This window comes from Peromyscus maniculatus, chromosome 20 (genome assembly GCF_049852395.1).
Source record: "Peromyscus maniculatus bairdii isolate BWxNUB_F1_BW_parent chromosome 20, HU_Pman_BW_mat_3.1, whole genome shotgun sequence".
Lineage (NCBI taxonomy): Eukaryota > Metazoa > Chordata > Mammalia > Rodentia > Cricetidae > Peromyscus > Peromyscus maniculatus.
This window is the reverse complement of record NC_134871.1, coordinates 53,495,324-53,521,807: the sequence shown is the minus strand read 5'-3', so window position 1 is coordinate 53,521,807 and position 26,484 is coordinate 53,495,324. Positions and strand designations below refer to the sequence as shown.

Here is a 26,484-nt window from a genome sequence, read left to right as displayed (position 1 = left end):
TGAGTGTTTCAAATTTATTGACGTGATTTCCCATAGGATTACGGCCCAGAAGCACTCAACTGTGTCACCTCCAAACAGGCCTGTGGCCTGGGAGAGTCCCGTTGCTCATCCAAGCTGCCCTGGGGGACTCAGGTTACAGGAACCGAATCCCAGCTCCAAACTGGACGCCATCACAAATCCTAGAAAGAAAGGGAGAAGTCAAAGCCGGCACTTCCTATGTCATCGTCATGTTCTGCCAGTCCCCACAGGTCCGCCAGCGTCAGGAGAGACCCTCCGCTGCTCCATCCCACCCGAGGGTCCGCCCACCTGCCAGGTGTCAGGGCGGGAAGGAAGAGAAGCAGGAAGCCCACATGTTGGGGCTGGCCCAGAACACAGGATGGTCCTGGGGCTCACAATGGCCCAGCAACCCAGCCAGCCAGACCTGTTCCTGATCCAGGAAGGAAGATGAAAAGGGTTGCCATGGGTGTGCTCTCTGGGGAGCTCAGCTCTGGGGTGTCCTGTGTGGCCCTTCTCATACTGGCCAGGACTGGCTGCAGGCAATGAACACCCAGCTCAGTGTCCTCAAGACAAAGGTTCCTGCCATGCCACACTGGAACGGGAAGCTGTCTCTCGCTCCCCTGCCGAGCAGCCCTCATGATTGGAGGAAAGCAGCACCCTGGAGGTTGAGGATCTGAGCCCACCGCTGCACAGTGTACCTGTGCCCTCGGCCTCGGCTGCCCGGTCCACATTTTAGACCGAGTCCATAAAAGGGGCCATGGCTGCTGTCACTGCCTTAGAGAAATACACCCAGTTCCTCAGGGAACACGCAGGCGTCAGTACAGCCCTGCCCCTACGATTGTGAACCGACCTAAGGTGTTTGTGCTGTGACACACTCATCACAGAGCAATGACCACGGTGGGTACTCAGGGTGGCACCCAGGTCACAAGGCCAGGGCCCATCAGTCCTCTGCATACCCTGTGGGCCTGCTCAGTCTCTCCCTCTGGGCCAGGTGCAGGGTGCCTTCCTGCCCCACGGTGGCAGTGCTCACCCCTCACCCCAGCCCCGGCAGTGGTCACGAGGAAAGCCCACTGCTGCCTGCTCCCCCAGAGCCCTTCCTCCTGGGGGTGCGCTAAGCGTGGGGGCCAGCACTCACACCTGACAGGCACCGAGGGGAGGACATCAATGCAGCTGGAGGGAGGGTGAGGAAGGAGGGGAATGGAGAGGCTCACTTGTCAGCAGCCATTCCCTGGGGGCTTCTGCAACCCTGTATACTCTGAGCACCCAGACTACACCCCTCCCCAGGGCAGCGGTGCCCAGTCAGGATGCCCTCCCCACCCCGCGTCCTCAGAAAGTCTCTTGCCCTCCCCAGCTACAAGGATGGTGCCCTTCCTGCAGCTCAGTGAGCAGCTGCAGCAGGCTGGTTGAGGCTGGGTCTCCAGAGAGATGACAGAACTCTCGGGTCCCAGAGAAGACGGTGCCATAAATGACTCAGGAGGGAGGTCAAAGCACTTCAAACGGACTCCCTTTTGTAAAGACCTCAATTGCCAATTACAGAGCACCTGGCTTAACCCTGGAGGCGGGGCTACAGACTGCCCACCTGCCAACTGCCTAGTTTTAGAAACAAGATGAGATTGAGGTCATTTCTCTCAAACGTTATCAAATTCCACTCTTGCTCACAAAGCTGCAAGCCGAGCCTCACCAGGGAAGGGCATTTCAACGTTCAAGGCTGACCCTGGCCTTCGCTGCCCACAGCAAACACCTGCCGCCACCGTCACAACGGCAACCAGCTGCAGCAGCCTGACTGGGCCCTCCCCCACTTCAGCAGCAGGCTACGTCTCTATGAAGGCTTGGTCCTGGGTTAATCTTCGAAACATGCTTCTCAGGTTTCACTGAGAGAGCTACGGCTGAGGGGTCTTGAGCTGTAAAGAGCACCAGTTAAATGGCCAAGCAAGCGGCCCAAAAGCAAAGTAACTGCTTGGCGCACACTGCCACCCTGTGGCTGCTGTCAGTATTACAGCAGATGGGCCACGAGAGCCGAGGCGCTAGATCAGCAGCAGTGCCCACTGGAGCCCACCACACCCCCAAAGCGGACTGGCCCGGGGCACAGCCTGAGAAGCAGCTCCTGGGTTCTGGCTCTGACTTGGAGCCAATCTGTACTCATAATGCTTCCTGCAGGCATGGGCCTTGCAGCCTGCTGGCCACAGTTCCAGTTCCACCTGCATGGAAGGCTGCAGAGCTGAGCCCCATGCTGAAGGCATGGTGTGGACCAGGGACACCACTCAAGGATGAGAAGGACAGGCCAGTACAACACCAGCAGTCTTGGGGTCACAGACACCACAGCCAGACCACACAACAGCAGAGGAGGAAACATCTATCCTTGAATCGTCCGTCGACTTCCCTTCTCTGGATAGGAAGACAGACCCAGGGCAGCTAAGGAACCTAGTCCGGGCCTACCACAAGGTGGCACCTGGCATGTGCCCTGGGGAAGTGATCTAGCTTGGATAGTCATGTGGGTGGAGCCCCTGTGAGGGGGCTGGAGCCTGCGTAGAACACCCACGCACTTGTACTGTCCCCCTGTGAGACGGCTTGTCAAGAGGGTGGCCCCGTGCAAGCCAGGCACAGTGCCCTAGCCAGAACTTCCTGCCAGCACCTGTCTTGACTTCTGACCTCCGGAGCCTTGCCATTTCAGCTTCCCATGTATAATAATCCCCCTGGGTCTGCAGACAACTTTACAGTGCCGACAAGATAATGTAAGAGACGGGGTAACGTCTACACCCCTGAACAGCACTTGGCCAGATTTACCCGTCACACAGCCACTGCTCCGCGTCCATGGGTGGAGTCCTCCAGCCCACAGCTAGGCTGTGGCCAGCCCCAGGCCAGTGGTGGCACAGGGAAGCTCCCTATTGCACCGCACTTCCAGCAAGCAGGGTCAATACTTGGCACCTGGTTAGCTCCTTGGAGCAGTAGAGGCCACACTGTCCTGGGGACAGTGACAGCCGTGTTCCAGGGAAGGGGTGGGCACCTCCCTTCCCCTCCAACTAAAAGAGAAACTCCGCAGAGGACCCACACACTTTCCTCCTTCAGCTGACTATTCAATCTCTCCTCAAGTCCTGAACCTTCAAGCCACTCAAGTGACCAGCCCAGAGCGACAGAGCCGACAAGGGCCCCACCCACCTGTCACCCCGCTGCACGCCCATAGGAATGCAGTAGTTCAGCTCCAACCGAGCGATGTTGCCAAGCCGGAGGACGATGCCCGCTCCATAGGACCAGCGGATGCATTCAGCTAGCTTCCGGATGTGGGCTTTGGGGCCTTCGCCTGAAATAGCAAAGGTGGTATTAGATGTGTGGCCCCCTCCCTGGCAGGGCCCCTCACGGCTGGGCCTAGCTAGTGCAGATAGGCACAGGATTGGGTATCTGCTTCCCACTCTCCCACAGTCAGCTGAATGTCTCAGCTCCCTGGGTCTGGCTATCCTGCCCCCTCTGACTAAAAAAGCTCTCCCAGCAAAGCAGCTGGGAGGCCCCGCCACGCCTCAGATAGGGCCCGAGGCTTCCCCACCTGTTCAGCTGTACCCGTCTCCGGTGAGCACCTAATGATACGGGGAGCACCTGAAGCTGGTGTGCAGAGAAAGAAGCAGACGCCCCTTACCCCTCCCCCTTACACAATGGCATCGTTAGGGAAGGCACCGCCCTGCATCAGGACTGTGCCGGCGCAGACTCACCATAATTGAGGTTGCACAAGTTGCCCGCATTGAGGAAAAAGTGGGTTCTGAAAAGCTCTCCGAAGCCACCCTGGCCTGGCCGGAAGGGCAGCGGGGTGTAGAGGTGCAGGCCCCCGGCCCAGTATGCCTCCCCTCCCAGGTAGTCTCCTGAGGAGGGAAACAGAATCTGCTGAGTCGGCGCTGTGGGCCCCTGCTTTAGCTCTGGCCTGCAGACTCGGCAAGGCCGGCCTCTCCTTTTCAGTGTCCTGCCACTCACACAGCCGAGGAGCCAGGGCACCACAAGAGCACAAGGCTGCCATATGCTGTCTGCAGTGCCTGGAGTGTTCCTCCTCCTAAAGTGGCCACACTGAGCCTCCCTGTCTTTCACCATCACTGTTCTCTTTATCTGGCACGTCGGGACAGTGTCCAAGCCCAGCTTGTTGGGGATGCCAGAGGCCAGGCTTTTGCCCAAAATACCCTGGTTTCAACACTGGAAGGCCAGGCCTGGAGAAAAGTTCCTTTTTGGAAGTCAGTCATTGGCTCGAGGTACCCAGGAGAGGAAATCTCTGGGATGACTTCCCTCAGGCCTAGGCAGGTAGCTGCTTCCACCAGTCAGGGAAGCGTCTGGACTCTGGGGGCCGGAAGCCCGAGCCTCGGTGAGTTGTCCCGCTCTGGGTGCCTCCGCCCTCGCCCTCCATTTCTCTGCCTGTGTTCCTTGTTCTGGGGCTCTCGCTGTTGCGGCAGGAAAGCTTCAAATCTCTTAATTCCTTGCTGCTCACTAGCAGCAGGGAGGGAATGTAGGAAAGCAGAGAAGCAAGGGCATCTGGGAGACCTTCAGTGTGGAACCCAGGGTCTGCCAGCAGACCAGCCCTCGATAAAGGCCGCCAATTACCTTCCAGTATATTTCAAATGCATGTAGTCGCCATGCGTCTTTTTGAAAATGTATATGAGGGCTGGAGCGATGGTTCAGCTGTTAAAGGCTAGGCTCACAACCAAAAATTTTAAAAATGTGTATGAGAGCCAGGTGTGGTGGTACATACCTTTAATCCCAGCACTCAGCAGGCAGAGGCAGGCAGATTTGTGAGTTCGAGGCCAGCCTGGTCTACAGAGTGAGTTCCAGGACAGCTAGGGCTACACAGTGAGACCCTGTCTCAAAACACCAAAAAAAAAAAAAAAAAAAAAGTGTTTGTCAGCACTATGTCTCTGCACCAAAAGTGTGCAGCGGCTACAGGCACCAGAGAAGCACATCAGGTCCCCAGAACTGGAGTTACAGGTCGCCGTGAGCCACCAGGCGGGTACTAGACACTCGGGACCTCTGGAAGAGCAGTCAGTGCTTTTTAACGGCCGGGCCATCTCTCCAGCCCTCGTGTGTCATTTTGCATCTCAAACAAAACAGGGCAAAATTTAGTCTCCCTCCACGATGCCCGAAAGTAACTGAGTACCAGACCTGGGGCTCCCTTCACTTCATAACTTTCTGTTTGTTTGTTTGTTTTTTAATTCACTGAGTGATCTGAAACAAATGTGGATGCATGTAAAAGCAGTTGTTTTCAGGATAGCTTCTGAACTTGGAATTACAGCATTAGTGGGCAGAGCTATCATCCAATTTTTTGGGTTTTTTTGTTTGTTTGTTTTGTTTTGTTGTTTTTTTTTGAGACAGGGTTTCTCTGTGTAGCTTTGGAGCCTGTCCTGGAACTCGCTCTGTAGACCAGGCTGGCCTCGAACTCACAGAGATCCACCTGCCTCTGCCTCCGGGTACATCACCATGGCCTGACTTATTGTCCAGTTTAAAACAAACAAAACAAATCTCAAGAAAATCACCTCATTCACGATCACAGATCTACATTGCTTCTACCTGGTGACATTATTCGGCAAACCTTCATAGCCAGAAGACATGACACAGCATATGGCTCTGCAGTCTCTGGGAGACAAGGCATCCTGAGTCAGGGGGTGTGTCCCAGGACACAGGGCAAAGGTCACTCCCGGAGAGCAGGAACTGGCATGGCTGCTGGAAATGCTCTTATCCTTATACTCAATGACCACCAACACTGTTGCAAACTGGTATTCCCACTGCCTCGGTCCCCTCACAAATGACAGCCCACACAGAAGGAAAGTACTTCACATCTCCAAGCCTAAGCTCACTGACCTTCACTCTGGGGTCCGATGCTGTGCATGCTAAATCCCCGGACGCTCGTGGGACCTCCCAGGTAAAACCTGCAGCAAAGTGACAGGTGTCAGGTCATTAGGTGAAGACCCACAAGACCCAGAGCAAGTGAGCAGCAGCAGGGCCACAGCCGGTTCTGGACAATGACACTATCTCTACACAGCAGAGCATTAGGAGAGGGTGAGAAAGACACAGGTGAGCATGTGACACCGTCCAACAGCAACTCCTGCTGGGGATATGAGCAATGAGACACAACAAAGACACACGGGGAAAGTGAGCGAGGAGGAGGAGGACCATCCCTTATAAAGGGTGGGCAGCTAGCTGTCCAAGAGCCCACCACGAGGTTCCCTCTCCATCCAGACATCCTACGTGGCAGACACCCCGGCCACATTAGGTTGAGAAGGCAGAGTCCACATCACATAACAGTGTGGCCCACCACAAGGGGGCCCCCCGACGACACGGGAAGGAAACAGGACACAGAGAGCATTCCTCTGCTTTCTACAATGAATTGTACTATGGTCTAACTGCCAAGGATAGACTCAGGGTCTCCCCAAAGGTTAGTCAAGTTCCTCAAAGACACAATATCCTTGAGCTCCTGCGATGCTTTTTAAACTGGGGGAGGTTGTTCTAATTTTTTAGGTATTTCTGTATCTATCCACCCATATCTACCTCTATCTATCTCTATCTATATAGATATATATTAGAGAAGGCCTCACTTTATGTAGCCCCGGCTGGCCTCAAACTCAAGAGACGCACTTGCCTCTGCTCTCCCAAGTACTGGGATGAAGTACGGCCATAGTGTATCACTATGCCCAGCTAGGTTTAATTTTCAGTGGTCAACCATATGCAAAGCTGTTCCGTGCCCTGGGAAGAGTGGTCCAAGAGGCCGAGACAGTGCACAGGGATCAGAGCTCTAGTTTTCCTGCCCCACAGAAGTCTCTAATGTGTCCATACAAACTCAGGGAGCTCAGAGGTCTACACGTGCTCTTACTGTCCGACAGCTAAGCTTCCTGAATACTCTGCTGACATCAATAATGCGGGCGGACAGCAAACTCTGGCTTGGGTGCTTCTTAAAGATTACTTTATTTTTAAGTGTAAGAGTGTTTTGCCCACATGTCTGTGTGTGCACCACACACATGGCTGGTGCCTGAGGAGACCAGAAGAGGGTGTGTGACCCCCTGGAACTGGAGTTACAGACATTGTAATCTACCACATGGGTGCTAGATAGATCCCCGGAACCCACATGAATGCATAACGAGCAACTGTAATCCCAGCACTCCTATAGTGAGATGGACAGAGTCACCCGGAGGGTTGGGCCAGCAAGACTGGTATTTGCAGCACAACAGTAAAATCAATGAAAAACAATGGGGAAGGCTGTCTTCTGTCCTCCACACATGCACCAGGCATATTTGAACATGCACACACATGCACATGTGCACACACACAAAACGTTACTTCTGAGGACCTTCTCATGACTTAGTGAACAATCACTCTGTGATCTCGCTGTAACATTTAACAAATGAGAATACAAGCTGCACATAAAATGCAGTGTCTTCACAGCTCACTCTTTACATACAGACAGACACACTCCTAACTAACCAAAAGGAGCCAGCCCAGGGTTAGGCAGACTTATCCTCTGGGAGACTGAGCACCCTACTTTCTTAAATGTGCCTTTATTTTCACTTCTACAAGTACTAACCAAATTCTTTCATCATAATAAAAAAAGAGAGGAAAATTTATTTATTTATTTTTTTGGGAAGGAAGGGGCTTGAGACAGGGTTTCTCTGTGTAGCCCTGGCTGTCCTGCAACTTTCTCTATAGCCCAGGCTGGCCTCAAACTCACAGAGATCCATCTGCCTCAGCTTCCAGAGTGCTGGGATTAAAGGTGTGAGCTACCATACTGGGCTGAGAAAAAAAATAATACAACAAAGCATCCCAAGAGAAAGCAAGTGTACTAAGTAAGGGTACTAGGTACTTCAAAATCAGTTTCCACATGAAAACCAAGAGCAATCTGAATATTGCTTTCATCCGTAAAATAACAAAAACAAAAACAAAAAAACAATCCAAAGTCCTAGAGGAAGGCAGGGAGCCTCTGCTGGCACTGACCTGTCAGCAATGCTGGATGGCTTGTCACCGATGGGCACCAACATTCCACCCCAGAGAGACGTGGAGAACACCTGTGCGAAGGCAAACAGTGAGCACCAGCCGCAAGCTGGCTCTACTCCGAATGCCCCTGGTATGCAGAGCAGAGCGCCAGCGGGACACAGGGGATCTGGGGTTGTGAGGCTGGAGAGCTCAGGCCAACTGAAATCCCAACGGTCACACAGAAGGACAGCAGGGCTTAGCTTGTGTTCCAGCCGGGACAGGCCCCTTATGCATGAGAAGTCACACCCACAGGACAACCTGATAAGGAAGGTAGCCAGGACCCTGGATATGAGATCCTGCAACTGTTCAGACCCCAAAATCTGAGGGGACTGAGGTACGCAGCTCCTCAGGCTGAAGGTCTATACAGGCTCCTGCAATCACTCAGTATAAAGATGTGTGTCTAGCTCTCCTTCAGGGTAGCACTGGATATGATACGATAAAAAGGTCAATTATTGAATATACTTTTTAAAAGGAACTTCTTATTTTAAATAGGATAAGTAATGAAATTTTTTTTTGTCTGAGTTTATCAAATGTTACTGGACTGGACATTGTTAATATATATAATGGAGTTTTTATTGGAATCTGTCAAATATTAATGGATTTGACATTGTTTATGTAATTCTTGACTGTATTTATTGTTTATACTTATTGGATAGTTTTTCTTGTATTAGTTATAAGCTTTTTTAAATTTTAGACAAAAAGGGGAAATGTGGTGATATTGTGTTCCCCAAAATATTGTGCACCCTAATAAACTTATCTGGGGTCAAAGAACAGAACAGTCACTAGATACAGAGGCTAGAAAATGGTGGCACTCACACCTTTAATCCTAGCATTCCAGAGGCAGAAATCCCTCTGGATCTCTGTGAGTTCAAGGCCACATTGGAAACAGCCAGGCTTGGTGACACATGCCTTTAATCCCAAGAAGTGACCCTTTAATCCCAGGGAGTGATGGCAGATGGCAGAAAGGTATATAAGGCGTGAAGACCAGGAACTAGAAGCATTTGGCTGGTTAAGCTTTCAGGCTTTGGAGCAGCAGTTCAGCTGAGATTCATTTTGGATGAGGACTCAGAGGCATCCAGTCTGAGGAAACAGGATCAGCTGAGGAATTGGCAAGGTGAGGTAGCTGTGACTTGTTCTGCTTCTCTGATCTTCCAGCATTCACCCCAATAACTGGCCTCAGGTTTGATTTTATTAAGACCTTCTAAGATTCCTGCTACACAGCACCATCCAGTAAGGGGGCTCAGTGGCACACTCTTTAATCATGTAGGCCACCCCCAGTCCTACTGAGTACCACTGCTGAGCTGGAGGCCCTCACTCAGCGGCCCCAGGCCCTCATGGTATCAGACTGGCCAGAGCCTCTGCTCATCTTGGGTCCTTCACCTGTCCCGTCCTTGCCAACTCCACACTGCTCAGACGGTCTTTTTCTAGATGCTTCAGTGGGAAGGACTATAGAAACAGAGTGGAAGAGAGCAGGCAGAGCCACAGAGCACACAAGACAGTCCCATACGGCACGGCAGGATGAAACCTCCCAACTTCACCGCTGTCCGACGGCACACTCATGTGCCCATCTGTTGGTGTGGCACTCTGAAGCCACACACGCTACACTGCACTTGGTTAAAGTCACTTCTGCTGTAAACTAAGGGAAGGACTCCAGCCTGATGAAGGCTGAGCTAGCTATTCAGCCAGTTACCACACTTCAGACATTTTCAACGTAGCAGTAGGCTTACTGGGACGTGACGCCATCAGGAAGTAAGTCAAGAAGCACCCAGGCTCTACCCGGACATTTCCGACTAGTGGGCGTCACACCGTGGGCGGCGTGGGGCTCAGCCTCTGACCTGTCCTTGGAGACGTTGCTTCCATCCCCAGTCCTTCTCTGGGCCGAGACCTGCCTCTGCTTCCTGGAGGCAGACTGCTTCCTCCAAGGCCTCAGCAGACTCCCAGACCTGCCCAGCCCACCTGTACACCCCACTACGTCTGGCCTGGAAGGCAGCTTGCTGGACTCCTGAGAAGGGCAGACCCCCATTTCCTTCTTTCTAGCCCTCCACGGGCTCCCACTCAGAGGCATCTATACTCCACATTCCCACCAGCAGACAAGGTCCCAGTTCCCTTCCTGCCAGAGCCAAACATCCTGAGTCCTGTACCCTCCTCTTATCTACCCATCTATCTATCTACTCATCCTTCTACCATTCACCTATCTATCTATACGTTCTCTTACCCATCTACCCATCCACCCGCCAACCCATCCATGCACCCACCTACCATATCCACCCGCCCACTCTCCCTCCACACAGCACTTGTAGATGTCTCCAAAGAGCCATTCTGCTGTTTCATCCCCGTTCTTTCCTGTCTCCGAAAATCAGCATTTCAGTTTGAAGTGGCCTCAGCTTTAGAGGCACGGCCCAGATCCCAGGGCTCTTCCTCAGCCAGTCTCACCACAAAACCGAGGGACCAACTACCCTGATCTTCCCTACTTGCTGAACTCTGACCTCTCAGACACCAGCTCTCCACTGATGCCGCCTCCTTCTCCTGGAGTCAGCTGGGTGCCACCCACAGTCAGCCGTTCCCTTCACTGGCAGCCGCTGTCCTCTCCTGCCTCTACTCACTGCCTCCCCAGCTCTGTCCATCTCAACCACCAACCTCCTCGCCCTTTACGTTCCACCCCATGCTCCCACCTCTCGGTGTAAGCACCTGGAGTGCCTGGCAGCCAGGACGCACGTGTGTGTGTGGTGGGGGGTGGGGGGTGGACAGGATGACTGGGTGGGGTGATGAATGTGTAGGTCAGTGGGTGGGCACACAAATGGGGGGTAAGAGAATGGACAGACAGACAGGTGAGAGGAAGGAGGACGAGTAGACGGACAGGTGGGTGGACAGATGTGCAGACAGATGAGTGGGTAGGCGGTAAATGGACAGACAGATGGGTGCTCCTACAAAATAAGCACAGCGGCGCCCTCCACCCCTCCACCCCAGGCAGGAAGACAGGAGAAGGTGGCTGGAGCCACGCCTGAGCCAAACTCCTGAAGCCTGGGGTAGGAGGTCATGTGGGCAGGTGACAAAAGGACGTCACAGCAGCAGAAGGCAGGTAAGGACAAGTGCCTGTGAAGGAAGAGCCTCATCCCCAGAGAGCAGCCTGAGAAGCCAGCCTGGGCAGAGGAGCAGCAAGGAAACTCCAGGCACCAGCCTAGAGCACAAACTCCCAAGAAAGCAGAGGCAAGGTGTGCGTCTAGGGGAGCTCAGCTGGGGATGGGAGGAAAGGGGGTGCGGGAAACTCAAGAGCATGTTCCACACCACAGGCACGAGGCAGAGTCTGAGCAGTGCCAGGCAGACAGGAAGGGATGATGGAGGGAGTTCTGTGATGACTCTGAGAATGAGGACCCAGCGCGGCCTGGCAGGTCACACCCATGCTGACCAGAGGGCTCTTAAGCCCTGTGGGGAAAGCATCGCAGTACTGGGCTAACATCGGTGCTTTGGGCACTCAGCACCCCGAGGTGAAGGGGGACCCCACAGGCACAGCAGAGGCTGGAGACTCACCGAATCCAACATGAGCGGCTTATTCAGTTGGAGTTCAAAGTCTTCCTTGAGGAAGCTCACATCCCCTCCAGTGTAGCCTGCCAGCTCCTGAGGGCAGAGGGCAGAGGTCACAGAGACACAAGGGCTGCTAAGCATGGCCTCTGCAATGACAGTTTGCCAGCTGGGCCTTCAGAAGGCCCTGGCCTGCTCAGCGTCTGGAAAGAGTCAGTCACGTTCCCAGCAAGGACATTTTACATACAAACCTCACCACTCACTGCTCCTCTGAAAATGAAGACGGGCACCCCAGGGCCCTGCCTGCACCGTGAGCAGCAGGATGAGATAGGCTGGACCACCACAGCCCACACGGTGTCACCCAGGTCCCCTGTAGCTTCAGGGCAGCTGACCACCCCACTTTTGAAGGTACTCAACACTACTCCCCATTGGCCCCAGCCTCCACACTGAGCGTGACACCCCTGTGCACACTTCACTGGCTCTGGGAGAACACTACCTGGTTGACTTTGAGCAAGGCCCCTCTTCTCGGCAGGATAGATGAATTCCGAGAGTCGATGACCATGGCATGCTGAAAGAAATGAATGGAGCACACTTTCACTTCAAGCAGCTCCAAGGACAATAGAACTTGCTGTGCACTGAGGGCTGGGGCTGTGCTGAGCATGCTCACAGAGCTTCACTTGCTCCTGCCTTCCCAGGATGGCACAAAGTTCTAAGATGGCCTACCCAAAGACATCAGAGAGTTTCCCACGGACACTGACCAGCCTTGTTCCCTCAGAGAGCGGAGCCCCACCCTAAGTCAGCTTACTGCATTTCTTTTAATTTCTGGAAGGTAAAATTCCACAGCCAGCTCTTAAACACATGTCTGTCTGTGTCCACTGATGTTATTTACAAACCATAATAAGAGGCTGTGGAACTGGAGGTCACTGTCCCAACCATCCAGTTGACACCCAGTGTCCCCCAGTCAGTCCCGTATCAGCAGAGAGTAGCCAATGGGCCACAGGGCTGTCAACACATTTCTCCAGCCAGAGAGCAAGTCTTACCGAGAGGGACGACTTCAGTGAGTGTCCGCTTTCCTTCCGCACAGCGAAGGACGCGGTCCTCGAGAGGCAGCCCAGTTCCCGCCACACACCCTCCCACTTGATGGTGTGACTGGTCTTCCATATGGGAAACTGTAAAGGCACGGAAGGAAGCTTGTTCTGCACTGTTCACACTGGGACAAGCTGCTGCAAAGCATCCTCTGAAATGAGGCATCACTGAGGAACACTTGGCAATTTCTTTTCTCAGCACCAGGGATGGATCAGGCCCTTCCTGGCATCTGATCCTCCCTAGCCCAGCCCCAAGACAAACTGCTTTACATGAAAGGAAATAGGGGAGGAGGAGGAACAGAAGAGGACACAGGAAGGAGGTGGGGAGGGCTGTAAACTGCACCAGAGCAGTGCTATCCTGCTGCAGGTGAAGGAACAGGGCCGTACCCAAAGCTAAGGGCGACTCTGTCAAGAGCAGGTGTCAGTCTCATCACAGTGAGACACAGACGACGTGACACACCCACTCAGCCCATGACTGGCTGAAGGCAGACCCGGTAACCTGTCACCTGGATGGTGTCAGCCCCAGAAGAACAAGGAGACCAAGCCATATGGGGCCAAGGGCTTTCTTCCCACAGCCAGAGGGAACACGTAAAGCCTGGTCCAGGGAGCCTGTCCCTCAGCAGGCCTGCCCCACAGCTGCCCCTCAGCAGGCCTGCCCCTAGCTCAGAACTCTATCTAGCTCAGAACATGACATTCTATCTGAATGTCATGATGTCAGGGAGCTTTGGGAAGTAGCTGTGACTTCACTCACAAGGACACCAGGTACCAAGCTTCCCACAGAGCAGCCATCCCAGCAAGCTCTGCAGCCTACAGGCCTGGAGGAAAACACAAGGCCCCTGATGATAAGGAGGCACTAACTGAAGCCCAGGACACAAACTCGGTGTGCAAGAGTGGAGACCAAACTTGCCCATCTCAGCACACAGAGGCACCATGCAGGCCTGAGGAGTGCAGCGAGGCCCTGGCTGCCGGGGCAGCAGCCAGGCTCAGGAGTCACTCTACAGGAGGGCCCAAGACTCAGGCTTTGCCCAGACGCGTGCCAGGAGTGGAGCTTCCTAATCAACTCTTCTTTCCTGGAACACAGGGCTGCTCTTGGCGAGCAAGCCACTCACTCAGGGAGGCACAATGCTGTCTCCACAGTAACCATCAGGATTGACAGGGCCAGACAGTGAACCTATGGTGCCCAGTTATACTCAGGGTGGCCTGAGACACAGCCAGGGCTGCCCAGCCTTGTCCTTCGGCCCACGCCAAGCCCACATCACTCTATACTCCAGTCCCTGTGTGTCTACTGTTCCATGTGGACAGTAACCCTGACTCCTTCAGGGTGTGCTGTCTAAGAAGCTTAGGGGAAAAACAAAAGAGAGTACCAGGGAGAAAGACGGGAGAAAGCACTGGGTGCTACAGTCAGTCAGGAGCAGATGTCATGTGACCAGAGCGGACACCAGCCAGGTCTGTCCCCTGCTTACCTGATTAGCCAGGAGAAGGCCATCCAGGGGTGAAAAGTCCACACCCACCCACCCGTCTCCCTCTCCAGCTGATGCACAGACTGTCCCGACCCTGCCCGCAGGGCCTGGGGTACTCACACTGTACTCGGCGGACACTCCTCTGTCGGTCTCCCGGAGTGAGCTCCACGGGAACTGCCCGGTAACTTTATATAAGTTTACAGAGAAACTAGGAGGCAACGGGAGGGACAGAGCTTTAACAGAGGGTCCGTGCACAGGGCTTGCACACAGCTACACCACAGGCCCAATCAGACTGCACCGGGGCTCCCCCTCAGGGCAGCAGCCACAGGGGAGGCGGCGGCGGCGGGCAGCCAGGGGCCATTTCACACTCAAGCCAACTACTTTAACTTTTAAATCAGGTCACTGAGCTCAAGGACCCGCTTGGCTCCCTACTTTCTCTCGAAGTTTCCAGGCTGTGGTTTGAAGAACGACAGGCCGTAGGAAGTTTCTTTGGTTCCATAAGAAAACTGAAAAGTCACTTTTTCTGCACGTCCTAGGAGATTGGGGAGCTTGAGGCCGAGTACCTATGGGAGAGGAAAGGATGAAGCTGGCCCAGTGTAAACGAGGCTCAAGCATCCACAGCCTGTGTGTGCCAAGCACACAGCATCCCACACAGGCTGACCACCTGGGAAACTGCAAGGCAGAAGCCTCCCACCTCAACCCCAAACCTCCTCCACCGAAGCATAAATGAACCTAAACAAGACCACTAATGTGCTCATCCGTCCTAGTACCAGGATTAGCATCGCTACAAACAACTCCATGCCGACCAGTTAGTTCTAGGAGGTTAAAGGGAAACTGTAGATGACACCCGAGTCCCTAAGCCCGCAGGTTCCACAGCTGCTTGTTTTTCCCAAAGGGCACATCTCCAAAGCTCACACCCGAAAGAACTCTAACAGTGACGGAAGTCATGTCCTACCATACTGCCTTCATTGTTGCCAACCATGGTGTTGTAACTGCCCGTCAGCCTCCTCAGCTCCGTCACTTCAAAGGTGACATCTAATCCATTCGGCAGTGCGTCATCCCCTAAAGCAGCGAACGTTTAAAAGGGTCAGCATGGCTCGGGGAGTAAAGGCAACTGCCACCGTGCCCGCTGACCTGGGCTTGATTCCCAGGACCCACATGGTGAAGGAAAGAACTGACTCCGGCAAGTTGTCCTCTGCCTGCCACATTCGTCCCCATACATACACATGTGCACACGTACAAACCAAAACACACCTCTATACCTAACACTGGACCCTGCTCTCTGTTCTGGATACAGCCCCAGCTGGGAATGTGTCCTCCCTAGGGAGGCCTTTGAAAATGTTCTGAGTCCCATCCAACCAACAACAAAGGATGGGATTCATATGATGGTAAGGATTTCAGTAACCTAAGAGAGACAAGCAACACAGTACAGTTGAATGTCCTCATCCAGCAGGGTGTCTGAGCTGGAGGGGTCTACCTCACAGCCCACCAAGGCATGGAGTGCTGTGCAGAGGGAGGTCAAACCCTGCATGGCTGGGGTCTCAGACTTGCCTGCCGCCCAGGGCACCTGCTGGGTGTTTCCGCTAGACACCTGCACAGCCATCAGGAACGGAGACGTCCACACAGTCTCCACGGGCTGGGCAGGAGGCACAGGGTGGAGCCTTGGCAGGCACTGTTCTGGTTTTTATTTTTATTTATTTACTGTTTTTACTTTTGAGACAGGGTCTCTCAATGTGGTCCTAGCTGGCCTAGCACTCACATGTAGAGTAACCTGGCCTTAAACTCACAGAGACCCTCCAGTCTCTGCCTTCCGAGTGAGGACTGGGACTGAAGGTGTGTGCCACCACACTAAACCCTCCTTTCCTTTCTTTTCTTTTCTCTCTTTTGGAAGACTTCACTTTTCAGAGGAACGAAAGGCCGAGTTCCCATCAACCCTTGCCGCTCTGACACGTGCTCCCACTATTAACACCTCACATTCACGAGGTTCGTTTGTCCCAACTGTCAAGCTCACAATGCACACAGGGTCAGTGACATGTAGTGTGACGTGTGCTCAATGACAGGTTTTAGAATGCCCTAGGACAGCCTCTGCTGTCAGGTAATTCTACAGCCAGGGTCAAGAGCTGAAGTCACGAGAGAAGTTAGAGAGGAGAGCTGACCAGTGCAAGGCCATGTTCACTAGGGACTGGAGAGAGCTGAAGCCACGTGCCATCAAATGGGCACTGAACTGACCCTGGGGAGGCGGGGCAGGCCTGCATGCTTGAGCTCTATCATTCACTACTGGGCCAGAGACAAGTTACCTAAAAGGCCCAGAGCCTCCACTTCATAAGTGCTCCCATCGGCTCATCAGTGGGTCCTGAGCTTCACCACAAATGAGATCACTGGTCCCCACCCACCCCTCCTCTGCTGCTACCACCCCTCTGCTGCTATGAAACCCACAGGTGTATCTTTGGAGATGGCTAACTGACTCCAAGACCTACCCAAGAAACCTTTGGGTGAACTCTACATCTAACCACATGGCTGCTCTGTGACCCTGGAGGCTACATGGTGGCATCAGAAAGATAATCTCCCATGGTACCTACCATGACACGTGTCGATCAAAACATCCACTTGCCTAAAAATTCCTAGGCGAAGCAGTTTTTCACGGGCTTCATGAGATTTCCGCATTACCTGGGAGAAGGACAGACAACAGAGAATGAGCTCCCCTAAGACACAGGAGCCGAGAGCCATGTGACCTGTGAGTGTGTTCACTGAGAGGTGCACGGAGCAGGAAATGTCTATGAAATACCGAGTAACAATGTAGTGGGCAGGAATACACTTGGGGCTCAGCAGAGAGGAGTGAGCTTGGGGGGCCCTGAGCACTGAGCAGAAACCACAGTGTGTAAGAGCAACACTCTGGGGATGGACCCAGGGAAAATCTGACAATAGAGCTGAGAGGTGAACCTGACTGAGATGGAAAGCAGTCAGCAGAGTGAGTACCCAGACACAGAAATCAGCCAGCAGAGTGAGTACCCAGACACAGCCAGCACAGTGGGTACCCAGACACAGAAATCAGCCAGCAGAGTGAGTACCCAGACACAGCCAGCAGCCAACAGAGTGAGTACCCAGACACAGACAGCAGAGTGAGTACCCAGACACAGCCAGCAGCCAGCAGAGTGAATACCCAGACACAGCCAGCAGCCAGCAGAGTGAATACCCAGACACAGACAGCAGCCAGCAGAGTGAATACCCAGACACAGCCAGCAGTCAGCAGAGTGAGTACCCAGACAGATAGCAGTCAGCACAGTGAGTACCCAGACACAGCCAGCAGTCAGCAGAGTGAGTACCCAGACAGATAGCAGTCAGCACAGTGGGTACCCAGACACAGCCAGCAGCCAGCAGAGTGAATACCCAGACACAGACAGCAGCCAGCAGAGTGAATACCCAGACAGACAGCAGTCAGCACAGTGAGTACCCAAACAGACAGCAGTCAGCAGGGTGAGTACCCAAACAGCCAGTAGTCAGCAGAGTGAGTACCCAGACAGACAGCAGTCAGCAGGGTGAGTACCCAGACAGACAGCAGTCAGCAGAGTGAGTACCCAGACAGACAGCAGTCAGCAGGGTGAGTACCCAGACAGACAGCAGTCAGCAGGGTGAGTACCCAGACAGACAGCAGTCAGCACAATGAGTACCCAGACAGACAGCAGTCAGCACAGTGAGTACCCAGACAGACAGCAGTCAGCAGGGTGAGTACCCAGACAGACAGCAGTCAGCAGGGTGAGTACCCAGACAGACAGCAGTCAGCAGGGTGAGTACCCAGACAGACAGCAGTCAGCAGAGTGAGTACCCAGACAGACAGCAGTCAGCAGGGTGAGTACCCAGACAGACAGCAGTCAGCAGAGTGAGTACCCAGACACAGAAAGGCCAAGGCTAACAGGGAGAAAAGGTAACAAACAGGAAAAACACCCAACACTGATGACGAAGTGACACAAAGAGCTCCTGAGAATGAACAAAGGCTGAGAACTGCTGTGGGGTGGTCTGTATGTCAAATTGCTCTGATTGGTCAATAAATAAAACACTGATTGGCCAGTGGCCAGGCAGGAAGTAGGTGGGACAAGGAGAGAGGAGAATTCTGGGAAGTGGAAGGCTGAGGCAGAGAGACACTGCCAGCCGCCGCCATGACAAGAAGCATGTGAAGACACTGGTAAGCCACCAGCCACGTGGCAAGGTATAGATTTATGGAAATGGATTAATTTAAGATATATGAACAGTTAGCAAGAAGCCTGCCACGGCCATACAGTTTGTAAGCAATATAAGTCTCTGTGTTTACTTGGTTGGGTCTGAGCAGCTGTGGGACTGGCGGGTGACAGAGATTTGTCCTGACTGTGGGCAAGGCGGAAAACTCTAGCTACAGAGAACACATAGGGAAACGTGCTTCACAGTGAGAACTCAGGCACATGTCTGTAATCCCAGCACTCAGGGGCTAAGGCTGCAAGAGCTAAAGATGGAGACCAGCCCAGGCCACATAGTGAGATGTTGTCTAAACAAACAAAAAAGGAAAGCAAAACAAAACAGAGAGAGATGAATGGCAAAAATTTAAAAAGAAAAAAGTATTTGAGGGCCAGAGAGATGGCTCAGTGAGTTATAGTGTTTGCTACAAAGCCCGAGTTTGATCCCAGGGACATATATACAAATCAAAACAATGGAAGAGCACTGTGTCTAACAGATGGCAAGACCTTAGAATGTGGCTCTCAGCTCTGGGGAGTGGACCTTTCCTAATCCCCTGCGGAGGTACAGAACGGTGGATCTCCTTGAAGACCAGCATGCTGACCCTTGAAGTGACAGAGCATGCATGCCCTTTGACCTAGTAACCCACCCTCCTGTACTGTGCATGCTATGACAGCAGTAAAACCATCGCGAGAGCCACGCACTCAGTTTAGTCACTGTCCACCAACAGACACAGCAACGACTCCACGTGTTTGCAGTGCGGCTTCTCAGACATGCAGAGAAGACTGTCCTCACAGTGACAAAAAAGAACGCTAGTGTTCCCTGATACCGGGGTTCATCCTAGTGAGTGACACACTTGGAAGGACATGGTGGAACCTGAGCTGGCCTCTGGGAGCCGTCAAGCAGTGGCAAGGCAGTGTGCACACTCACACAACAACATGCTCTCACCTTACAGTTTACACCTCTTTATGCAACTGAAACACCACCTTTTAAATACCTAAACTTTTGGTTGTTGCTTTGCCAACACTGCTCAAGGTTGCAAGAGGAGGCAGAGAGAAGCCAATCAACCTGGCCACAAGGACACCACTGATGACTCGTTAAGCAGCTCAGTGTCATCCAAGGGCAGGACAGAAGGAAGCCACAGGCAACTTGATACTGCAGCACAGGAAAGTGTCTGTGCAAGAGAGCAAGGGCCTGGGTGATGTGCAGGGCATCCACAGAGGATCTCAGGGCTCTGGGTAGGGCCTGGGTGATGTGCAGGGTATCCACGGAGGATCTTAGGGCTCTGGGCAGAGCCTGGGTGATGTGCAGGGCATCCACAGAGGATCTCAGGGCTCTGGGCAGGGCCTGAGTGATGTGCAGGGCATCCACAGAGGATCTCAGGGCTCTGGGCAGGGCCTGGGTGATGTGCAGGGCATCCACAGAGGATCTCAGGGCTCTGGGCAGGGCCTGGGTGATGTGCAGGGTATCCACAGAGGATCTCAGGGCTCTGGGCAGGGCCTGGGTGATGTGCAGGGTATCCACAGAGGATCTCAGGGCTCTGGGCAGGGCCTGGGTGATGTGCAGGGTATCCACAGAGGATCTCAGGGCTCTGGGCAGGGCCTGGATGATGTGCAGGGTATCCACAGAGGATCTCAGGGCTCTGGGCAGGGCCTGGGTGATGTGCAGGGTATCCACAGAGGATCTCAGGGCTCTGGGCAGAGCCTGGGGACAGCTCTGATGCTGAGAGTCAGCAAGAGTACAGGGCAGACGGAGCAGACAAGAGGACAGACTCTGGTAAGAACAGCAGAAGTGCCGGGCGGTGGTGGCGCACGCCTTTAATCCCAGCACTCGGGAGGCAGAGGCAGGCGGATCTCTGTGAGTTCGAGGCCAGCCTGGGCTACCAAGTGAGTTCCAGGAAAGGCGCAAAGCTACACAAGAGAAACCCTGTCTCGAAAAACCTAAAAAAAAAAAAAAAAAAAAAAAAAAGAACAGCAGAAGTTTGTGTGAGCTGTGGGAGGTGCTCTGCAGGCTTGCGTCCCTCTGTGGCGAGAGGCTGTAGGCAGAGCTGGGGGCAGTCTCTGACGCTTCACAAATTACGGGCAGAGAGTGCCATGCAGAGAACAAACTCACCTCAATGAGGTTTTTAGCCTTAAAAACATCTCCGATTTCACAAATGATGATGTCATCCTTAGTCCGTCCAAGTCCATCAAAATGAACGTGCTGAACCACCACCTAAAAGTGAAAAAGGAACAGAGGTCACCACCCCCAGCACAGGAGTGAAGCCAGAGGCAGGGTCTGAGACAAAGGGCAAGGTCTCTTCAAGTGTAATACCTGGACTTCTTACTCCCGATTTCATTTTTTTTCCAATTTTACATGTGTGGGTGTTTGCTTACATGTATGTCTGCACAGCATCTGAGTGTCTGGTGCCTACAGAAGACAGATGGCAGTTTCTCTAGAGCTGGAGATACAGACGGTTATCACCTGCCATGTGGGTACTGGGAGTTGAACCCAAGTCTTCTGGAAGAGCAACACTCTTAACCTCTAAGTCATCTCTCCAGTCCCTGTATTTTTTGTTTGTTTGTTTGTTTGTTTTGTTTTGTTTTGAGCCCCTATATTCTTATTAAGATCTAGCCTTTGCCAGTCTGTACATTGCCAGTCTCTCCAGCCAGAGAACCCAAGATCATGTGAGTCCTGCATGCTTACAAGCAGTGAGGCCCAGTCCTTTTAACATGGCCAAACCCAGCCTCTGATGTGGGATGAAGGTCCTTCAGAGATGTCACAAAGCAGGTAAAGAATGATCCTTGAGGGCTGGAGATGGCTCAGGGGTTAAGAGCCCTGACTGCTCTCTCAAAGGACCTGGGTTCAGTTCCCAGGACCCACATGGCAGCTCACAACTGCCTGTGACTACAAGATCTGAGACCCTCATACAAACATACATGCAGGCAAAATACCAATGCCCATAAAATAAAAATAAATAAATTGAAAAAAAAAATGATCCTTGACTTTTCTGAGAGAAAGGAAGAGAAATATAAACTCAAGGACTGGGCTGTAGCTCTGTAGTAAAACACTCGTCTGGAATGCAAGAGGTTGCTGGGCATGGTGGTGGTGCACACCTGTAACACTCAGGAGGCAGAGGCAGGCAGATCTCTGTGAGTTGGAGGCCAGCCTGGTCTACAGAGTGAGTTCCAGGATGGACAGGGCTACACAGAGAAACCCTGTCTCAAAGAGCAAAAACAAAAACAAAAACAAACCCAAAACAAACAAAGGATGCAAGAGGTTTGAGAGGTTCTGGGTTCAATCCCCAGTTCCACCAAAAATTATACATGTATATAGACTTAAGCATAATTTGAGTCTATCCTTGAAAAACTTTTAAAATTTTATTTTATGCATTTGAATGTTTACCTGCATGCATGTCCTTGTATTACATGTGAGCAAAGCCTGTGGAGGCCAGAAGAACCATTTTATCTTCTAGACTCTAGAATCTAGAGCTAGAGTTACAGATGGTTTTGAGCCACCTGGAAACCAAACCCTGGCCATGTACAAGGACAACCAGTGCTCTCACCCACTGAACAATCTCTCCAACCATGAGAAACACCAACTGTCATCCAGGAAACCCTGAGAAATGAGGAGCTTCTGTCCTGAAGCCAAGTCTCTCTGCTTGCAATAGGTGACAGGAGAGTTCCTTTACTTCTCCATAGGGCCTTACCAAGAGAATATTCCAGAAACAACCATGTCAAGATGTTCCATAGAATACTCACATCTTTGTTTTCCAGAATTTCCTGTTTCGCTTCAGGTTCAACTTCCACAAACTCGGCTTCTTCCCCCAAACCTCCAAAGTCAGGTCCACTGGCCGGAAGAGGCTCCAGACTCTGCAAGGGATGGAGGAACAGGAGACAATTGAACTAACAATGAAAACAAGCCAAGCTCTACCTTTCAGCTTCAAATGATGCCACAAAATCCAGCACAGCTGCCCCCTTGGGAGTGTGGGGTAGGTGAGGTGGAGACAGGATGGGAAATAGAAAGAAGGCAGGTAAACTGATGGGCAGGTGCAGGCCCTAGGGGCAGGGCTTAATAACCTTGTTCACTGGGTTATTAGTGAATAAAACAAAGATTTCAAAAGAACTTGCAATGGGCCAGAAAGCAGGCACTTTCCACAACCTGAACTGTGTGGCACTGGGTACTGAACCTAGACCTTTGCACATGCTGGCCAAGTACTCTCCACCACCAAGCTATATTCTTGAACCATCTGAACTTGTTTTTCCCTTTTCTTTAGTTTTCTGAGACAGGGTCTCTCCTCAAATGTACTGTGCAGCCAAGGTGCCCCTTGAAATTCCTCCTGAGCCTGTCCCTGTTTCCTAGTGACAATATGAATTGTCAGACCACCACAAAGCCAGCCATGGTGGCACGTGGCTATAATCCTAGCACCAGGAGGCTAAGGCAGAAGGGATGCTATCACTTAACAAGTAATCACAAGAGCAACTTTTTTTTTTTTTTTTTTTTTTTTTTTTGGTTTTTCGAGACAGGGTTTCTCTGTGTAGCTTTGCGCCTTTCCTGGAGCTCACTTGGTAGCCCAGGCTGGCCTCGAACTCACAGAGATCCGCCTGGCTCTGCCTCCCGAGTGCTGGGATTAAAGGCGTGCGCCACCACCGCCCGGCTAAGAGCAACTTCTTAATAAGCTTTCTGGGGGCAGGGGCTGGGTGAGCAGAGCTGAGAAGACTAAAGAGCAGTTATATTCACATAACATACACATAGTACAGTGTTTTATCTGTGTGTGCATGGAACATGTAATCGGGTGCTTTCGATCACCAATCTGTTCCTGTAAATGAACCCCCTAAGTTACTGGGACACTTAATGGCAGAGAGAGCCAGGCATCCTGAAGTGAACTCGGAGTGGCAATCAGAGGACTGCCAAGGACAGGCAGGCAGTATCTGGCTACTGCTTACTCCATGCTTGTCTGAAGTCAAATCCCTCTAGAGCACACAAGTGCTGACATCTGCAGAGCAAGGAGACCCTGGGACTGCCGTGCCCTTTCCTTCCCTGGAGTACCTAAGGGCCGTCTGCCACAGGCACCCAGTACACCGACTCTGCATCAGGATAAGGAGCCCAACAGAACCAGGACTCCTCCCACACCTGCCCGAAAGACTGGTCCTCAGATTCCCATCCAATATAAGCACCTTCATTGTGAGGCCATGTTGGCCCCCTGAATAGTCTGAAGATCCACCTTAAATGCCTCCTATCTTTGGGGGGGGGGGTGCTAAGACAGGAACTCAGGCCTTGAATTAACTGTAATTCTCCTCTCTTCTCTTGAATGCTGAGCCACCATGCCAGGCTAAATATCAGTTCTGAGTCAAAAGTTCCTGGGACTATAGCCACCATGCCTGAGTCCAAAGGGACACCTCCCCATAAATGTTAGAAATCCGTGGCTTCAGACAGATTTCCCTTTTTTGTGCTCAATTCCTAGTCACAGGATACTGATTACATACAATTTTCTTTTGTTCTTTTACTTAACAAAACCACCAAGTCTCTGTGGTGGACAGAAAAAAGAAAAGCAGCTGTGCCTCTAATCCCAGCAATTGTGCAGATGTGGGGCCGTGAGTTCAACACCAGCCTGGCTTTTGTACTTACAAGGACGACAAAGGATGCATCATTTCATGTCGTTACCCACTGTTTTTTTGTTATTAGTGTTTTTAAAACTAACTCACTATTCACTTCTCCTAAGTACGGAAACACTATCAGGCAAAGCAGGAATGTGCACATGGATCCATTCTTAATCCAACAGTAGGCAAATATGCCTTGTTTGCATTCCATTATTCTAAAAAATTTCCATATAGTTCCTAAAATGTCAAAGCATGGGATAAAGTTCATCAGAGACCACCAGCCCCGTAATCTGGAGGGCAGATGTCAAAATAGATGTCGCTGTGGTTCACACTTCTGCCAAAGCCTGGTGACTCCACGACCTGTTTACTAAAGGAGATTCACTTACCTCCTATTATTTGATTGTTTTTTGTTTTTAGACAGGATCTCAATATGTAGCCCTGGCTGTCCTAAAACTCACTAAGTAGATAGGGGCTGGGTTTGAACTACCAACAGATCCAACTGCCTCTGCCTCCCTGAGTGCTGAGGTCAAGGGCGTGTACCACCACGCCTGGCAAATAGATCTGTAATCCAAGCTACTAAAAAGTATGAAGGATTACAAGTTCAAGGCCAGCCTGGCCTACAGAGTGAGCTCATGGCAGGCCCTGACAACCTAGGAAAGGCTGTCTCAGAATTTAAAAACATTTAAAGAAATCTATAGCTGTAGCTTAGTGAGTGCTTACCTGGAGGGTACCTGTGGTGCTGGGGAGGACCTTGCCTAACAGGTTCCTACAGTATTCAAGAGAGTACTGGAAAAGGAATTTGAACTGAGTCCCCAAAGATGTGACTATTTGGGTAGGTAAAGCTGGGTGTGGACATGAGGGGTAGGATAGGGAATGAGCCCAGGACGCCAGCACAGTTCAGAGTGTGTCTGTCACAAGTGCAATGGTGTGTGAAACAGCCGTGTGTGTGAGTGGGGTGCCCACGTCTGGAGGCCTTGGGCTAAGTGCTGTTAGAAGTAAAGACCACCACCAGAAAATGAGTCACAGGGCAAGTGATGCTGTCCACACTGTGTGGTGCTGGGCCCAGGACTCCATTAGTCTTGATTTTAGGACATTTTAAGGCTCTGTGACTCTGGACAGATGACTCATTCTCTGGCCTTTGGGAACAATTACAAAATGAAAGAGTTTGGCGATAAGCATCCAACTACTTATTCAGTAACACTAACATAGTTGTTGGTTGGAACTAAGGTACTGCACTGGGCCCAAAAGACCACCACCAAAATAAATAAATAAATTAAATTAAATAAAAAACGGAGCCGGGTGGTGGTGGCATATGCCTTTAATCTCAGCACTCTGGAGGCAGAGGCAGGAGGATTTAAGTGAGTTTGAGGCCAGCCTGGTCTACAAAGCGAGTTTCAGGACAGCCAGGACTGTTAAACAGAGAAACCCTGTCTCCAAAAACCAAAAATCAACAACAAAAAAAAAAAAAAAAAGAAAAAGAAAGAAAAAAATGGAGTTGGTTATGAACTTACCTGTCACTAAGCAAAACCTAACTTATTCATCAGACCTTAGGAGTCATGAGGAAGAGAACCAGCAAAAACCTCAAAAAGCCACTTCAAAGGCAGTAACTGAGCCAAGCATGTAATTACACATGCCTGTAATCTCAGCCCTCAGAAGCTGAGACAGGATGGCTCATGTGAGGCCAGCCTGGGCTACAAAGCCAAAGGCAGAAACAGACAGGGAAGGAAGAAATGATGAGGCAGGACGAGTCTCTTCTCCGATTTGCTCTGCCCACTCACGGGAAGGAGGGCTCATTTTGCTGTCTAGAGTAAGACGCTGCCCAATTCCAGGTGGCAAGTAAAAGCCAACTCAAGAGTACTGAGGGCAGGCAGGTACAGGAGCTTGCCCCGGGGCCTGATGACAGTGTTCGACTCCCCCAGGCTCCATTTGGTGGAAGGAGAAAACCTGCAGCAAGCTGTCTTCTGACTTCTCCATGGACACACACAAAATAAATAAATAATAAATGCAATTTTTAAAGGCAAGAGCATCGGGCTGGAGAGATGGCTCAGCAGATAAGCGCATTCGCTGCTCTTGCTGAGAACCCAAGCGGTTCCCGACACCCTCCTGGCGGCTCCCAGCCCTCAGTGAACTACAACTTCAGGGGATCCATCGCCCCCTGCCGGCCTCCACGGGCTCTGCACGCGAGGTTCACATACACACATGCGAACGCTCATGCACCTAGTAATAATCGGAAAAATTTTCAAACAAGTCCGCTAAACAAGTGGTTCGTGGTTTGTCTTCGGACAGACCCTTCTGCCCTGCCGCGGTCCTATGGAGGCGGGTGCTGTGAGGTCCCCCGGGAGAACTGCGCTGAGTGACCTTGGGCAAGTCACCACCGTCCCCGGCACCGCTACCGTGGCAGGCCCAAGCGGCTCCCGCCCCCGCCCCGCTGCCCTTGTCCCGGGTGCAGACGCGCGTGTCCCGCCCGACCGCCGCGGGGCCGCTCACCCGGGCGTGCACTGTCCCCATGGTTCCCTCTTCGGCTGCTGCCCCGCGGAGGTGCCCGCGCCCACCCTAGCTCGGCTACAGACTCAGACGCGCGGCTACAGGTCACGGCAGCGGCGCGCGGATCACCGCCATGTTGCACAGCCTAGGGCCCGCCCCCCCGGCTCAGGA

General features: G+C 52.2%; 1 protein-coding gene across 1 annotated transcript; it reads right to left on the bottom strand.

Annotated features, from left to right (window-relative positions):
• Samm50 (SAMM50 sorting and assembly machinery component) lies at positions 1-26,484 on the bottom strand. Its single transcript, XM_006980257.4, has 15 exons — positions 26,317-26,484; positions 21,991-22,101; positions 20,363-20,464; positions 16,627-16,714; positions 15,003-15,109; positions 14,480-14,610; positions 14,168-14,255; positions 12,543-12,671; positions 11,999-12,070; positions 11,512-11,598; positions 7,945-8,015; positions 5,821-5,888; positions 3,699-3,845; positions 3,154-3,295; positions 1-179 (listed from the first exon to the last, which is right to left on the bottom strand). Exons 1-15 carry the CDS (start codon positions 26,335-26,337, stop codon positions 134-136), a joined length of 1,410 nt encoding a protein of 469 aa, XP_006980319.1. The 5' UTR covers positions 26,338-26,484; the 3' UTR covers positions 1-133.